The 17,699-nt window shown below is 50.0% G+C and overlaps 1 protein-coding gene across 7 annotated transcripts in view; it reads left to right on the top strand.

Annotated features, from left to right (window-relative positions):
• GAS7 (growth arrest specific 7) overlaps positions 1 to 16,252 on the top strand; it is a 289,087-nt gene extending 272,835 nt beyond the window's left edge. For all 7 annotated transcript variants that reach the window (XM_031003186.3, XM_004058579.5, XM_055367910.2 and 4 more), the window contains 5 exons: positions 169 to 297; positions 1,339 to 1,462; positions 7,210 to 7,289; positions 8,818 to 8,916; positions 9,576 to 16,252. In XM_031003186.3, the coding sequence (XP_030859046.1) occupies positions 169 to 297; positions 1,339 to 1,462; positions 7,210 to 7,289; positions 8,818 to 8,916; positions 9,576 to 9,689 (546 nt within the window). In that variant the 3' untranslated portion in view covers positions 9,690 to 16,252. The remainder of the gene's footprint in view (positions 1 to 168; positions 298 to 1,338; positions 1,463 to 7,209; positions 7,290 to 8,817; positions 8,917 to 9,575) is intronic.
• Positions 16,253 to 17,699: the final 1,447 nt, after the last annotated feature.

The following is a 17,699-nucleotide window of genomic DNA, read 5'->3' as shown; positions in this document are numbered from 1 at the left end:
ATAGGCAGCCACGTGTCGGGGGGTGTCTCTCACCTTCCTGCCAGGTCGCTACCCCAGACTCATCCTCACTTGCCTGGGGAAGTGGGGGTGCCCCTCCCATCCCTCCTCCCTGCACTGGCTTACAGCTGTTGCCCTGGGTCCTGAGTGTGCATCTCCACTCTCCCACAGCTTCACAGCGAGGTGGAGAAGCCCCTGATGAACTTCCGTGAGAACTTCAAGAAAGACATGAAGAAGTGCGACCACCACATTGCCGACCTTCGCAAGCAGCTCGCCAGCCGCTATGCCTCGGTGGAGAAGGTGAGAGGCCCAGGACGCTGGGTCAGGGCAGGTGCATGGGGGACTGCCTGGAAGAAGGGGGACTGGGAAGCCAGCAGTGGCTCCATACGCCAAGGCTGAGTCTTTGTCCCCAGGTAGGGGAATAGGGGGATGTCCAAGCCTCGTGCCTACGCCGGAGCACCCCACCCATCCAAGGGCAGATAGGAGCTGCCTCCCTGTGGTGCTGGAATGACCACCCAGAGGGCCAGGGGTGCGAGGAGAGGCTGCAGCTGCAGTGGGCAGTCGAGTGGCTGTTGGCGACCAGTTAAACCCCGAGCCTAGCAGTGCTGCTGCTGGTTCACGTGGGGCCCTGTGTTTAAGCCTCACCTGGCAGAGTCGTCCTGACTCAGTCACCCCCTCCCTGCTCTCCTTCCTGCTCAGGGATGAGGCTGAGTCCTGGGTGGTCTCACCTCCAGGGAACTGATGTTCAACCTTAGAGGGAAGAGAGTGTGCCCCAGGGACTGATTCCCAGTCCCCAGTGCCTTAGAGAGGAGAAGGGGGCTCAAACTGCTGGGACACCCTGGGCCCAGCCAGCTGCCACCACCCAAGGACCACAGAGATGCCAGTGGTGGCCTGGAGGAAAGGCAGTACAGTGAGGGGAACGAGAGGGCCGAGGCTTGTCCAGCTCCAGAACGGGAGGGCTGTTGCTACATCCTATTAAGTGCTGCAGGGAGGTGACACAGGTGGCCTTTGTGGTCCCTTCCAAGCAGAGGGGCTGTGACTTTAGGACTGCCTAGGTCCCCAGTCCTTGTACAGGCTCCATCGGGAAAAAAACGTGGTTTGAGAGATTGAGGTAGGCTGAGTCCAGATGTCACTGGAAGAGGCAAGGACGAAAAGAGCTGGGTTGTAGCCTCTACCTAGCTGGGAGGTGCCACTCTGGCTGCTGGGCCTCTCTGGACCACTGTGGCATCATCCACACAAACAAGGGGCAAAAGGACTCCAAAGGGAAGCTGGGCTGCGTGGCCCAGGAGGCCCACTGGCTCCGAGCTTTATGAGCAGCTTCTCCGTGTCCTTGGACCCCAGGCCCGGAAAGCCCTCACAGAGCGGCAGAGAGACCTGGAGATGAAGACCCAGCAGCTGGAGATCAAGCTGAGCAACAAGACAGAGGAGGACATCAAGAAGGCGCGGAGAAAGTCCACACAGGCTGGTGAGTGCTGGGCACCCGCCTGGCCTGGTCAGTGCACACAGAAGGAGAGGGCACGGGGCTAGGAGATGAGGTGACTGGCGAGGGTGCATCTCTCCTTTGCAAGACTACAGCGAGGAAATTACTTCCCTTGTGTCCCAGGAGGTACCCCCTCTTCCCTCCTCTCTGACCCACACCCAGAGATCTCAAAGAAAGAGACTTTGGGGGTCAGAGGAAGGACACAGGCCAGGCTAGTTCTGGGGCATGGTAGAGGCTGGACTCCTTACTCTCTCCCTGGTCATGGCTTTTTTTGTTTTCCGCCCAAGCCCCAGATCTCTGACCAGGAGGTGGACAAACTCCTTCATGCACTGAGAGCTCAGGGCCCTGTCCCTGTTCAGAGCCCACAGAAGCACACAGCTCACCCAAGCTGCCCACTTCCCCAGGAAGCAGTGCTCTCTCTGAAGGTTCACCTATGGGGATGGGCTCCTGCCCTGGGAACAGAGGCTGACACTTTGTTTAAAGAAATAACCAGATTTCAGTCTCTTGGGAATAGTCTCCCAATGAGTTGGTTTCTGCTTCCACCTAGTGGTCAAAGTTAGCTAATACACAAAGAGGAAGAGAAGGCCTGGTAGAGCCAGTGAAAACCTCGGTAACTAGATATAAAGGAAGCCACGTTTCATTGCACGAGAGGACACGCATGTTGCCTCTGGAATTAGAATGTGTGCCGTAGTAGTAGAGTTTGGTCTGTAGGTCCCTTTCACCTCAATTTCTGGTGAACCTGTTACAATTCCTTCATTATAGAAGAAAGCAGCCACCTTACATTTCAAAATAAGGTAAGATAGAAATGTCAATAAAAAATAATGTAATAGAAGGATAACATTTATTATACAAATCTTATAGTGCACAATAATAAATTACAGGATCCAGAAGTAGAGGGCACAATATATTTATTGGTAGAGAGAAGGGGGGGGCACAGAAGGGGAAGAGATCTGTTTAAATTATTAAGTTATTAAAAAAATAAATTATAGGCCAGGTGCAGTGGCTAACACCTGTAATCCGGCAATCTGAGAGGCTGAGGCAGGAGGATCAGTTGAGCCCAGGAGTTCGAGACCAGCCTGGACAACATAGTACCTCATCTCTACAAAAAAAATTTGAAAAAATTAGCTAGGCATGGTGGTGCATGCCTGTAGAATCAGCTACTCAGGAGGCTAAGGTGGAGGATGGCTTGAACCCAGGAGGTTAAGGCTGCGGTGAACTATGATCACACCATTGCATTCCAGCCTGGGTGACAGAGAGAGACTCTACCTCAAAAAACAATTATATTGCAAAAACAGTATTGGTACATGGCAAAATATTTTAATCAGCAGACAAGAATATAAAATGCTATTCACAGAAATAATCACCATCTCTTCCTAGTGTTTTGATTTTTAAATACTTAAATTTATATACATTTGATCGTACAATCTGTCTTCTGAACTTATTTAATATATCTTGGAAATACCTCTTTTTCATTTCTGTAAATCTTTTTGCCCATCCATTCATGCATATCAAACTTTTTAATGGCTGGCCAGTGTCCAGTTGTATGATTGTACCCAAATTTGTTTCATCATTCCCTTAACTGAGGTTTAGGGCTCTTAGATTGTTTCAGAGTGCTTGCCAGCCAGTGAAGCTGTGTTATTGTACCTGCATCTTTGTGTGTGCCTAAGTCCAGATCTGCATATAGAGAGAATATAGTCGCTGAGTCAAAGGGTATTATTCATCTTGATGGATATTTCCAAATTGCTTTCCAGAGAGAGCACCCATCAACAGCATCTATGAATAATGCCTGTTCTCTAAATGCTTATCAACATTGTGTGTTATCAAGATTTGAAATTGTTAGTGAGTGGGGAAAAATGATATTTTGTTTTTAATTTGCTTTTCTCCATAACCCAGGTTGAGTATGTAAAATATACATATAAATCATTGTTGTACTTTCTGTGAACTGATTAACTCATATCCTTTCCCCACTGACCATAGATTCTTTATCAGGGAGATGAATCGTTTTTCATTTTAATTGCAGATATTTTTCCTAGATTGTCATTTGTCTTTTAGTTTTGTTCTTTGTAATTTTTTTTGCTTGTTTGTCTATTTTTTCTTGCTGTTTTTCTGTACAGTGATATTTCCCATAAGAAGCCTAGCTTTCGGAGCTGATTTAGATCTTTTTTTTTTAATCACCTAGAGAGTTTTTTCTTACTTTTTTTTTTTTGTTTCAGGTGTTTATTTTTGTTTTTGTTTTTAAAATAGTGAAGGCCGGCTGTGGTGGCTCACGCCTGTAATCCCAGCACTTTGGGAGGCCCAGGCGGGCAGATCACGAGGTCAGGAGTTCAAGACCAGCCTGGCCAACATAGTGAAACCTCGTCTCTACTAAAAATACAAAACTTAGCTGGGTGTGGTGGTGTGTGCCTATAATCCAAGCTACTTGGGAGGCCAAAGCAGGAGAATCGCTTGAACCCAGAAGGCAGAGGTTGCAGTGAGCTGAGATCGCAGCACTGCACTCCAGCCTGGGCAAGAGAGAGAGACTCTGTCTCAAAAAACAAAACAAACAAACAAAAAAAGACAGTGAAATATTTAACCCACCAGACATTTATTTTTCCTTACACTGGTGGTCTAACCATATTCCACAGGTTCTTATTTGTGGTGGTTTTATTTCTGCTATTTTCATTATGTTTTGCTATTTGGGTTTTCATTTGATCTTCGAACCAATAATTGTTTCAAAGAAAATCTTTATATGTTTACAAGCAAGGGCTTTGTTGTTGTTTTCTAATCTTGCTATTTTTTTTTACATAGTTTTATTGCATTGTCATCAGATAATACGGTCTCTCATTCCTGTAGTTTGGAATTATTTTGTGACGAAAGTGACAGTCCTTAGACCTAACTCTGAAAAATATCGCCTCTTCTGAGCACTCGCTGTGGCCAGCCTCCATGCTTTAGAGCATTGTCTCTTTTGATCAGCACAGTCCCCCTGCAGGGAGGTATTTTTATACCCTTTACAAATGAGAAGACTGATGGCAGAGAAAATGAGAACCTTCCATGAGGTCCACAGTGGTGGAGCGGCGAAGCCAGAATTCAGTCTCCTCTCATTCCAGAGACTCTGCTTGTCGCCATTTTGCTGGACAGCCTGTTGCTCAGGAAATGCCACCTGTTCTTTCCTTCTGTTCCTTTCCTCCCTCTTCCTCATCTTTTCCAAGGCTACTAGAAGGAAAGACATCAGATCCTCAGGGATCATCATCACCATCATCATTATCTTCATCACCACCATAGCCCATATTAATATTTGGCTCTCTACGCCCATCTCTATTCTAAGTGCTTTACATATTTTGACATATTTATTCCTCATAACAACTTGGTAAAGATACAATCATTATCTCCATTTTACAGATGAAGACACGGAGGCAAGCGCAGGTTAACCGACTTGTCTACGATTACATAGCTAATAAGTAGTTGAGCTGGGTTGACAACAAAGGCATTTTTTTTTTTTTTTGAGATGGAGTCTTGCTCTGTCGCCCAGGCTGGAGTGCAGTGGTGCGATCTCTGCTCACTGCAAGCTCTGCCTCCCTGGTTCATGCCATTCTTCTGCCTCAGCCTCCCGAGTAGCTGGGACTACAGGCGCCTGCCACCACGCCTGGCTAATTTTTTATATTTTTAGTAGAGACAGGGTTTCACCGTGTTAGCCAGGATGGTCTCGATCTCCTGACCTCGTGATCCACCCACCTCGGCCTCCCAAAGTGCTGGGATTACAGGCGTGAGGCACCGCGCCCGGCCAACAAAGGCATTCTTGTCCCACAGTCCATGGTCTTAACCAATACTGTTCTAAAAAGTTCCAATTTCAAGCTCTTGGGCTGCCATAGAGAGAAGGCACAGCCCCCTTGACCTACTCTGTTTCTCAATGCTGTGGAAGTTCCTGAAGCAATTTCTCAAAATCAGCATTGACACACAGGGCTCAGGGAGTTTCACAGTGTACAGAGCAGCACGCCGCCCTCCTCCTCGGCCAGGCAGGAGCTCTTGCTAGAAATGCATTTGCATTTCGGAGGCTGAGGCGGGCGGATTACAAGGTCAGGAGTTCGAGACTAGCCTGGCCGATATGGTGAAACCCCATCTCTACTAAAAATACAAAAACTAGCCAGGGGTGGTGGCGCGTGCCTGTGGTACCAGCTACTCGGGAGGCTGAGGCAGAAGAATCACTTGAACCCGGGAGGTGGAGGTTGCAGTGAGCCGAGATTGCGCCACTGCACTCCAGCCTGGGTGACAGAGCCAGACTCCGTCTCAAAAAAAAAAAAAAAAAAAGAAAAAAAATGCATTTTACGGTGCAGCATCCACTTTCTTCTCTCCAGTTCAGTGCCTCTTGGGATCAAGGGCCCAGTCATTGGCCTTGGACCAAGAACAAAATGAATAAATGCCTTGGTGTGGGCTCTGTTACTCAAGGCACACTTGCGTCTGGTGTGTGGCATAGCTAGGGGTGTGGTTCGCAGCTAGGCCTGGGGCATGGAGACATAACCTTCCCTGTTCTCTTTGACTTTCCTGTCAGAGTACCTATGAGCCACAATGATGATACTATAGGAGTCACTTTGACTCTACTCGAATTACTAAATTCTACTCTAGCATTCTGCTTCTAGAATTACTAGAGAAAATTACTTCACTTTGGGGTTCACTCATGAGCTTTTTCCATCGTGAGCAAACACCATGATGCCTTCCTCTTGCTGGAGCCCTGTGAAGATGAGGAAGCTACGCTGAGACAGAGCCGTGCATGAGAGCTGTGCTGCTCTGCCTGCCACGTGCACACACATTACCAGAGCGTCTCATAAACATGCAGTCTCTGATTCAGTAGTAGGTCTCGGATCTGTCCTGGGTTTCTGAATTTCTAGCTGACCCCAGGGCATACAAGTGCCACTGGCCTACAGACTGTGATTTGTGTAGCAAGATTCCAAGGTGCTGGTACGCTTAGTAATGTTTGCAATTACTTCGCAGTGTGTTTTCTTTCTAATTACAAAATGTTCTAAACATACATATGATAACAAAGTAATAGAGTAGTCATAAAGATTGAATAGTTATGTTTGCCTCGGATCTTTCTGTGATGACATAAAATGCAATAGAAGGAGCTGATTCCTGTCCACTCACCCTTTCTCTGTTTCCCAAGGTAGCTACTCTCCTGAAGCTGGGGTGTGCTGCTCCAGTGCATGTTTTAGACTGTGACTACAGATGCGTTCTTTTGTGTTTCAGAAGGACATCTTGCCATGTGTTCATGCACACACACACACACACACACACACTCTTACATGATCTGCAAATTTATCTTCCTTAATTATTCTTAGCACCAAATTGTGTGTGACATGTTTTAACCAATCTGGACTCCCCAGTGTAAAATAAAACTGCCATCTTTAGAGAGGGAAGCATTTCTTGGGCTCATGATAGGATTGGGGGTCCTAGGAATACCCTAGACACACACACACACACACACACACACACACACAAAACGAGAACCACCATCCTGAATCCTTGGTATCTGGGGTCAGGCTTCAGGGGGACACCTGAGCTGGTTTCTCATGGGGCTGGGTTGCCCCCTTCCTTCCCTGGCTCTGCTTTCTTCTTCTTCCTACTGCCATCCCTTTTCCAGCTTTCCAGTGGCCACCATGACCCCAGGGGGAGGAGAAGGCTTGGCTGTGGGGCTAAGGGTGGGGCACAGAGTCATGGTGAGGATAGGACGCTTCATGATGGTGACTGTGGTCTTCTTCCAGGAGATGACCTCATGCGCTGTGTGGATCTCTACAACCAGGCCCAGTCCAAATGGTTTGAAGAGATGGTGACCACCACATTGGTAAGTGGTCAGGGATGTGTGGACATGGCAGTACAGAGGCTGACACAGAGCAGCCCCTGGTGGTTGTTGGTGGGCGCAGGGATGATGGGGTGGAGTGACCCTGGAGATGGTCATCAAATCTACTTCAGTGTTGGGGTCGAAACCTCAATGTGAGCCAGCTTATGTGGATTCAGATCTCTGCTCCAGCGCTTCCTAGCTGTGTGGACGTGGGCAGGGTTGGGTTGGATATGGCTACATCCTTCTTGGGCTGTCCCCTGAGAGGTCAGGGTCAACTGAGGACTCTCCTCAACTAAGTGGACAATGGCCTCTTTAGGAAAAATAGCCAAGCTATAGGAAGAGAGGACTGCCCCACACATGCACACACACGAGTTGCAGGTCCTTGGTAGGAGATCCTTGCAAAGTGGATGGATGGGTGAGGATGGAGCTAGGTAGTGGGGTCGGGGGGCGGCCTCTCACCAAGAGTGAACAACAGGCGGCAGGGCTGATGATGCTCTTGAGTATTTCTTGTAAAGGGGCAGCATCTCCTTATCAGTCAGCACCTGCCCGAGTGGACAGTGAAGTGTGGCTGGTACTTGGGCCAGATGGGACAGGAGGCATCATGCCAAGTGCTCATCGGATCAGCCCACTGCCTAAAGCCACCCCTGTCCATCCAGCACAGGACTAACCAGCTGCCTTCCCCAGGTGTCAGCCCACCAGAGCAGATTAGAGGCCTCCCTCAGGGACAGTGACCTAGTTTTCCTCCTGGTTAATCTCCTAATTAAGCCTCCTGCTTTACCCCCCTTTCTGGTTAATCACCTGGGCAGTGACCTAGTTGTATGCAGAATAACAGCCGGATCCCCTAGATTCCAAAGACACAAAACCATCTAGAAACCAGAGGACAAACCCTTTCCACTCTCCCCTTTGACAAAAGCTGTGCCACATGCAGCCCAGTCTGCCTCCCTAGCCCAGTCTCTATTGCGGCCACAGCACTAGGCATGGGCAGAGGAAGGGAGGCTGCTCAGCAGAGGCCCAGGGACAAGGCCCCAGGAATGTGTGGCATGGAGCTCCCACATGTGCCCCCTTGTTGTACCCCATCAGGGCACCAGGGCTAGGGCTGCATGGGTGCATTGCCATGAGTAACAGCCCGATGGACTCTGGTTTAAATCCTGTCCCTCCCATAATTCCGTGTCGCTGTGGGTGAGCTGTGTTGTTGCCTCTCTAGGTGTTAGTTCCCCAGTTCCCTTGCTTGGAGAATGGGGATAATAACAGAAACGATCTCTTAAAATTGTAACGAGGACAGTTAAGGAACGCACGTAAAGCCCTCAGCACTGTGCGTGGCGGAGCAGGCTTTTCAGGAAGTAAAACAGCCGCTGCTGCTGTCGTCAGCTTCACCTTCACCTTAGGTATGGGGCACGCTCTTCATCAGACCCCAGAGAGTCAGTGGGGCAGAATGTCCACAGCCAGTGACTTGCGTTTTGTGGTCTTGGTGGGAGGACCCCCAAGTGGAGGGGACGTGCTCAGAGTTCTCTGGCCTTTGCTTTCTCGGCAGGAGCTAGAGCGGCTGGAGGTGGAGAGGGTAGAGATGATCCGGCAACACCTGTGCCAGTACACGCAGCTGCGGCATGAAACAGACATGTTCAACCAAAGCGTGAGTTTCCAGCCCAGCGGGGCTCCCGGGTGACACGGGGCCTGGGGAGAGCCGCCTGGCGCTAGGCCATGGCAGGTTAAGTGGCTGCTGCAAGTGAATCTGCCCTAAAGGCAGGCAGTGGGCAGGTGCTCTGGCCTGGGGGTGGCCTCGTGGACTGGGCCTCTCAGGATTGTCCTGGACGTCTGTGTGATTCCGACCCTGGTACATGAAGTGGACACACACGTGAGCTGTTACCCTGAGGAGAAAGAAGCTCGTAACAGTTACAGTAGCTGAAGACATTATTAAATTTCTTAAAAAACAAAACCAAAAAAAACAACTTCTAGCAATATTCAAAATACCTAAAGCTCAAGTTTTATTTGTCCTGTTCACTGGTGGTAAATGTGGGGTGGAAGGGATAGAGACAGGTTTTAAGGCCCTCCTGGCCTCTCAATCCAGGCCTGGGGTCTGCAGGGTGAGAAGCAGGGTCGGGATGCATTCTGGGTTCCCCGTTCACAGCCCTCTTCATGTGCTGTCCCTCAGATGGGCCTCCCCTGGGGCCCCGGAGCCCTCTAGAGAGGCTGCTCTGAGAGACACTAAGGCGAGGACAGCATGTCTCAGAGGAGACCTCCCTGGCTTGGCCGCCGTCTCTAACAGTGTCGCATTTTCTCTGTCTCTTGCAGACAGTCGAGCCCGTGGATCAGCTGCTTCGAAAAGTGGACCCAGCCAAAGACAGGGAGCTGTGGGTCAGAGAGCACAAGACGGGCAACATCCGCCCTGTGGACATGGAAATCTAGATGGGCCTGTGCAGCTTCGGGGGGTCCTGCTGGGGAGGGGGGCTGGGCTCCCACCGTGGGGCCCATGCCGAGTGGATGCCTCCCACCCTCTCTCCTGGGCCACTGAGGAGAGGGGAGAGAGCTGGTGATTCCAGAAGGGTGACCCGGACAGCCTAGCTGGGGGCTCCCCCATATTCCCAGGCCCAGAAGACAGACCCACAGCCCTGCCCTTGTCTCTGAGGCTGAAGACCCCCTGACTCCCATGCTGTGCTTGCCGCTCTGAAACAAACGGAGGCTGGAACTTTGTGGTCCTTGCCGAGTTTCGTAGGGGTCACTGTCACATGCTTGTGCCCTGGAAGCCCCAAGGCTCTTCCTCCAGCTGGCTCCCTTGTCCCCAGGGCTTTGGAGGATCAGGGGAGGGAGGTCTCTGTCTCTAAGCCAGGTGTCAGGATCAGAATCATGGGTAGAAGGTGCCATTCAGCTCACAGCCGCACCCAGAATCCTTTGCAGCCCTCCTTCTTTATTTTTTTCCCATTGCATTCTGGGAGTCCACATCTGGCTTTCTCAGCCACTGTTCATCACCAGGGGTTTTAGGAGGAAGGCTTGGCTCCTGTCTTCCCAGACCCACCATGCCTGGAGAGGTCAGGATGGAACTACCTCATTCGGCAAATTAGCCCCAAATTGAGCGCTGAATCATGTCCCATGAGATCAGGCGCCATCTGTAAAGTCTCCTCTGGAAATGCCAATCCATCCTTCCCCCACCTGCTTCCTCGGGGAGGCCCCTGCCCCCACCCTGCCAGCCCTTCCCAGTCTCATTAGAGAAAGCTTTCCAAAGTTCTCAGTTATCAAGACCTCATCCAGCTCGTCCAAAGGCTTCAGGGATGGAAACAAACCAGCTCGTCTCAGAGGCCAGCAAGCTGGGGCCTGTCCGCCACGGTGCCCTCTGCACCTTTGGGCTGCCCTGGCCCCCACTCTCCCAGGCTGCCCACCACAGGCTCTTAATGGGGCCGGGTCAGTCCTACATGTGAGATGGGTTAGGGCAAGTCTTTGCCATCCCCCAGATGGCTCTGTCTTCTTGTGTATGGCAGGGCTGGGACTGCTGTCGCTTGTACAGTTTTCTGTCACTGGTGGGCACTGGACAGGCATAGCAGACTCTCTTGTGGCCACACTAGGTTGTCGCCTTTCAGGCAGTGTCCCGCCACCTTTGCTTCCAGCTCCTTCTGGACGTTCCAGAGCCCTGCACCAAACCCTCACTTGGTGTCTGCACCTCCTTTCCCTCTCTCCATCTTCCAATCCCTGGAAAAGTCTGGTCTGAGTGTGACTTGGGAAGCTTTCAGTGCTGCTGTTTGGCCCAGCTCATTACTTTCTCCCTTTCTCTACCACAGCAAACACATTCTCCACCATGTCAGTCTAAAGAGTCTAAAGGGGCCGGGAGAAGCGTGAGCGAGGGGCAGATTCTAGTCGGGAGCCCATGCCCTGGAAATCCATCTTTCTTCATTTTTCCCATTGACCACTTTGCGTTTGACCTGCGCATCTGCAGTGAGGGCAGAATTCAACAAGCACAACTCACTGGTCTTTCAGTCAACGTGCTAGAAACCGATGACTTATTAATCTCTAATTTTTTGGCGCCTCTTTCATTGAATGAGAATTGCTTTCTTATAGTTCACATTAGAAAAATGCCTAATATACTAAAGTCAACCAAACGTTGTCACTTTTCTCTTGTTCTTGAAACATTGCAACCAAAAAGGCCAGCGCAAAGGCCTTCACCGACGTGAAGACCTCCTGGTAGGATCTGTCCATGGGATGGAGAACCACTCTGTCCAGATCTGGGGTTTGGGTCATGACACCAGCTACCAATTTTAGAATATTATTTCTTGGTTTCTTTATGAAAAATGGGTGCTAGTGGTAATTGCTTTGTGGCTTAGTAAACTACTTTGTGGATGATTTCCAAACATTCAAAGCCAATAGCCTTGTTATTAACAAGATATTTTGAGTACAATATGGCTCATTGACTTTTCCATTACATCTGAGGATTCCAGAGTCCTCTGTTCATCCCTGGGATAGAGTGAGCCCTCTTGCGTCTTCCAGGGTAGCTCAAGTTGGCCCAGTTTGGGCCAGTCCATTTTTGGAGGTCACTCTTTCCCCCCTCATCCCCTCACCTCCTTCTCTTTACCCCCTTCACGTACTTCCTTTCTTTCTTCCCTCTGTTATTCATTCATCAAGCAAGTTAAGCCATTGTGCTAAGATCTAATCTGAGGACGCTATAATGGCCCTGTCGTCAGGGAAGCCTGTGATCTCTCGTTTTCAGGGGCCTTACCGGTCAGCAACCTTGGCATTGATACATAGGTACTCTGCAGAATTTAAGTTTTCAGAGGTAAGTCTGTTGTTCTGATTAATCTACATTCATTTATTCAGCGAATGCTCAAGACAAGCCAGGCATGCTGAGAAGCGGCGCTGTAGTTGTATGTAAGATGGGCATTCCTCTGCTCTCCTCTATTCTCCATGTCGACTGAGAAGAGTATAATAAGAACATTGTACCCTCTCCACACTTAACCCTCTGGGATTCTTTATTATAATATAAACCACCGTCGTGAGGCATTTACCTGTTGGATGGAAGGTAGACAGCAACAAGATTTTAATCACCTGGTCACCAGACCCTCATGGCCCATATCCAATTCGAATTTCAGAAATTTATTTGTTTGCTTTAAATAACTCTTTACAAATAAGGGCCGGGCACGGTGGCTCATGCCTGTAATCCCAGCTCTTTGGGAGGCCGAGGTGGGCAGATCACGAGGTCAGGAGACCGAGACCATCCTGGCTAACATGGTGAAACCCTGTCTCTGCTAAAAATACAAAAAGTTAGCCAGACGTGGTGGTGTACACCTGTAGTCCCAACTACTCGGCAGGCTGAGGCAGTAGAATCGCTTGAACCTGGGAGGCAGAGATTGCAGTGAGCCAAGATCGGGCCACTGCACTCCAGCTTGGGTGACAGAGCAAGACTCCATCTCAAAAAAATTATAAATAACTCTTTGCAAATAGGAAAGTGAAGCTCAAGGGTACCCAGTGAGGCTGTGAAATTGCCAGTGAATTAAGACCAGGGCTAGAGTCAACAGTCCAGAACCCCTATCCGTATGAACAGGGGCCCGTTTCTGGTTGAAATCAAGATTAGGATGCCACTGAGAAAATAAAAGACTGCACTTTGGAGAGGCAAGCACGCTATCCGGGTTGTTGTTTTGTTTTACGTCTTGGTGCTTAGGTGAGGACTTAGCTGGGTTTATTCAAAGTGGGCGGGTCTGGGCTATTCTTGAGAATGTCCGTTCCATTTCTGAGAACAAGTCAGCCCCTTCTACCTGCCTCCACCCAGGAGACTGATGCATAAGATCTGTTTGTGAAAGCCTGATTTAAAAAGAAAAAAAAAAAATCCTTAAGCCAAATGGTGTTCCAAGTTGGTTGCTGTGACAACCTCCAGGAAGAGCCACTTGTTACCCTCTATTCTTTCTAGTGCTTTCCGTCAGTGGCAACACATAGGCCCCTTGGAGCGTGGGGATGGCGGCCCTGAGATTCTGTCAGTGGGGCCACCCTGGGCCTCCTTTCTACCTCCACTCAGCACCCTGTTGGCCAAGGAGAATGTCTGCGGTGGGAGGCAGTGCTCTGCTAGTCAGGATTGATAAACAGCCGGGCACACCGAAACAGTGTACCAACGAATTCACCAACCAGCGGTTTCTTTCCCTACCCTTCGTGAAAACCAATCAGTTACTAGACTAGTGGATGGATGCAGAAAAATCTGGGCTGAGCCGAACTCCCTTTTGGAAATACAAGCCATAAAATTCGAAGGACATCAGCGACCTTGGCTTGTTTAGGTGATTTTACTTCCAGCTGCAGGTAGTCTTGACAAGGAGCGTTTAAACAGAAGGCTCAAGATGCATTCCTTGTGTAGGTGGGAGAGAGCACTTCTAATGTTAAGTGGGGTACAGATCAGCTGCCCGCCCACATAGCCTGGACATGGTCTTATCCCCATAATCCTTCCATCCCTACAAGGCCCATCGCCACCACCTTTTCCCAGGTTTATTGAGGTATGATTGACATCCAGTAAAATTCACCCTTCGGAAATATACAGTTCTGTGAATTTTGACAAATTTAGTGTCTTGTGACCATCACCAAGATCAACCTGTTTTTAACACTCCAAAAAATTCCCTCCTCCTGCCCTCTTTCCCTGGCAACCCTGATTGATTATCTGATCCTATAATTTTGCCTTTTCTAGAATGTCATATAAATGGAGTCACACTGATGTCGCCTTTTGAGTCTGGCATCTTTCCCTCAGCTTAATGCTTTTGAGTCATTCACGATGTGTGCGTGTGGTTTGTTCCTTCTCCTTGCTGGGAAGTATTTCATTGCATGGGCGTACTACTCTGCTTCTTTATTTGTACACTGAGCCTTTCGCCCTGGAAGTTCTTGGCCCAGGGTCTTCAACTTGTTTGCACGACCACTTCCAGCTTGCTGCTTCCTTCAGCTCCCCAGGCTCCTCCTCCAAATGCCAGCTGTGCCCACAAGCTGTTCTTAGGGCTCACACTCGCCTTTTGGCGCGTGGTGGGTTTTTGGTAGTGCAGAAAGAATCCAGGGATGGGAGGGGAAGGGATGGATGGGTGCTCAATTGCTGCTCACGTCTGCTGCAACCTGAAGCTTGCATCTCAGCCAGCAGATCTGCTCCCTTCTGGGACCCAGGCTTCAGTGTCACATGGTCCTTGGCTATGTATTGGGCGTTGGAGGCTTTGAAAGGTGAGCAGAAGCAGCATGGACAAGAAGGCTGGGGCTGGCCCTGGGGCTCATCATGATGCTTTCCTGGATCTGTTGCTTCATCTGCAAGCTGAGGGTGTTTGTTCTAGATGAGTGTCTCAGGCCACCGGCAACTGCATGTACCTCCTTCCTTTCTCATTTCCAATGATGTACCCTGTACACGTGTTCATGCTGTGTCTGGCTCTCATCTGCACAGTCGTGCATAGAATTGCCTCAAGTCCTGGTGAGAGAGATGCCTTGGTACTTTTCCATTTAGATTCAAATGGAGCTAAAATTAAGAGTTTTATGAGCTGTTAAGAATGAGGTAGTTTCTCCTAGGACCCCCCAAAGACAGTGCAAGTAATGACCGTTTGGATCTCATTCGCCGATCTTTGATAGTATGTTCTGGAGTCTACTCCCCAGGAGCCAGGAGAGGCGTGAAGATGGAGTCCTTGTCGCAGCTGGAGCCTTGCCTAGCTGGTGATCACACAGCCTGGCCTGTGCCTGCACCCCACTGGATGGTGGTACATGGTGGCAGGGACAGGACCACACCCAGTTAAGGCCAGACCAGGCTGAGTGTGACCCCTGAGGTAAACACTCCGCTAAGCTATGTCTTGTTCATGCCCCCTGCTCAGTGAAAGGTGAGTCCCGAGACCAGTTGGGTACCTCTCTATGCGAACCAGAGACATTTCTGGATCCAGGCCAGGTGAAGATTAGGGCCGGGAAGCCTGAGCCCCCGGGGCCTCAAGGTAGGGAGCCGAAGAGGCTGCCAGGACTCTGTTGGGTTGAATTTTGCCGGGGAGGACTCTTGTCTCCCCCTCAGGAGTATTTTTGTTGAGGCTTTCCTGGAGGTGAAGAAGCAATTCCCATTGCAGCAGGTTAGAGCGAGAATCAGACAGAGGGCAAAAACCAATTCGCTTCTCCCCACGTTCTAAATGCTGGGGCATGGCTGGCAGGAGGGCTTCCTGGGAGGTGTCTCTGGGGGTGGGGTGAGGTTGGGGTGATGGCCTTTGGAGATTGCGTGTGGTGTTCAGGACTGTTCCTTGGTGTTTGAGGGAAACTTTAGTGGGATTGCAGTGGAATGTAAGGTCAGAGCACGTGGGTGCTCTCTCAGGGTGGGGTGACTCGGAGACCTAGAGGGAAAGCCTGCTATGCAGGGGGAGAGCACAGGACTGGCCCTGCTCTGCGGCCTCCTTTGTCCCATAACCTGAAGTTAAGTCACATCCCCTGTCGGGACCTCCGTGCATTCATCTGTCAAGTGGGGGCGCTTCCCTTCCAGCATCACCTGCAGCAGACGGGCTCTCAGGAGTCGTGGGTTCCAGGCAGCTGTGTGGACCCAGGGACAGACATTCAAAGGGACGCCAGCCATCCTTGGTGACAGGGGCCCCAACTTAGCATCCCTTCCCTTCCGTTAGGAAGGAGATGACCGGAAGCAACCCCTTCACAGACACGAGCACATCGGCAAACCCTATGAGAGTGGAATTTTCTAACAAAATAAACTTGCTTGTTTGATCTGTTTTCTGTAACTTTTGCTAAATACTTTATACATTTTTCATGTTAAAGAGCCGTGTCTCCCGCCAGCACTCCTCACCCCGGTATGAATGTGTTTCCTCCACATTGTATATCCTTCCACCCTCTGGCTGCCTAGATCAGTAAATAAAATGGATGTAATATAATTTATAAGTAACACTGTTGAAACCCTGATCCCAGTGGAGGCTGTAACCCACCTGCCCCCGCACCACCCCCCTGACCCCTGTTACCGCATTTGTTGTGTATTAATGCTGAAGAATTAAATGTTTAAAGAGTTTAAATTTTGAAGGCGTTTGCTATATACAGTTGTCCTGCATTATTATAAAGAGTTTTCAGGAAGTTAAATCCCATCTCGTTTTTTTCTTCTGCTCTGTGTGTATCCTTGAGATGCCTAGATTCATCCCATGTCAAATAAACTGTCCAGAGACACTAGGTCCCCCTAGGCGACCCTCTTTCCTGGAGGGCTGCCACATGCTTCATGTGACCTGTCTTGGCATCCCTCCTAGGCTCTCGAGATTGGTGGTGATTTCACCTCCGATGACTTAGCGGGAGACAAAGGGCATCTGGACACTGGCGCCCAAATGGATGCTATGCTCCTGGCCTCAGGCCCCTCCCCCTGGTGACTTCCTGTCTCTGTGGGTTCCAGCCCTTTGCCTCCCTCTCATCTCTGGAGCTCCTGGCTGTTTCTTTTCTCATCCATCCATCCGTTCATTTATATATATATATATATATATAGAGAGAGAGAGAGAGAGAGAGAGAGAGTCTCGCTCTGTCGCCCAGGCTGGAGTGCAGTGGCACAGTCTCAGCTCACTGCAACCTCTGCCTCCTGGGTTCAAGCGATTCTCCTGTGTCAGCCTCCCGAGTAGCTGGGACTACAGGCATGCCCCACCTCGACTGGCTAATTTTTGTATTTTTAGTAGAGACAGGGTTTTGCCACGTTGGCCAGGCTGGTCTCGAACTTCTGACCTTAGATGATCCGTCCGCTTCGGCCTCCCAAAGTGTTGGGATTACAGGCATAAGTCACTACACCCGGTCCCATCCATCTATTCATTCAATAATTACTGAGCATCTGGTATATGCCAGACACTGCTCTAGGTTCTGGGAACACATCAGTGTGAGAAACAGAGCCCTGCTCTCAGGGAGCTTACATTCTAGCAGACAAAAACAATAGACCTACTACGTTCTGTGATGTGGGTGTGGATGGTGTTAAGTGTTGTGGAAAAGAAAACCAGGACAGGGTGAGGCTGGGTACATTGCAGGATTCAATAGGGTCATTTGAGTGGCCTCATTGAGAAGGTGGTATTTGATCAAAGACAAGGAGACCTGGGAGGGACCCTGGAAGGTCACCGGAGGAGAGTGTTCCAAGCGGAAGAGATGCCCGTGTGTCTGAGGCCAGCCTGGCTGGAGTGGAGGGAGTGAGGAGGGAAGAGAAGATGAGGACGCTGGGCAACCCTCTTTCCTGGAGGGCTGCGACATTCTTTGAACGACCCGTCTCAGCGTTTCCCCCAGGTTCTTGGGATTGGTGGTGATTTTTACCTCTGATGATTTAGCAGAGAGACAAAGGGCATCCGCCCCTTTTCGTCCCTTCTTGGAGGTGCCAGAGGCCACCTGCGAGAAATGGTGGGATGAGGGCCAGTGCTGCCTGCTGCAGGCTTTTGGCTTGGCCTGGGAGAAGTGGGCAGCCGTAGTGCATGACCTGATTTCATGGCCATGGGGCTCACTGTGGGG

This window comes from Gorilla gorilla, chromosome 19 (assembly GCF_029281585.2).
Source record: "Gorilla gorilla gorilla isolate KB3781 chromosome 19, NHGRI_mGorGor1-v2.1_pri, whole genome shotgun sequence".
Classification (NCBI taxonomy): domain Eukaryota; kingdom Metazoa; phylum Chordata; class Mammalia; order Primates; family Hominidae; genus Gorilla; species Gorilla gorilla.
This window is presented reverse-complemented; position numbering and strand designations above follow the sequence as displayed.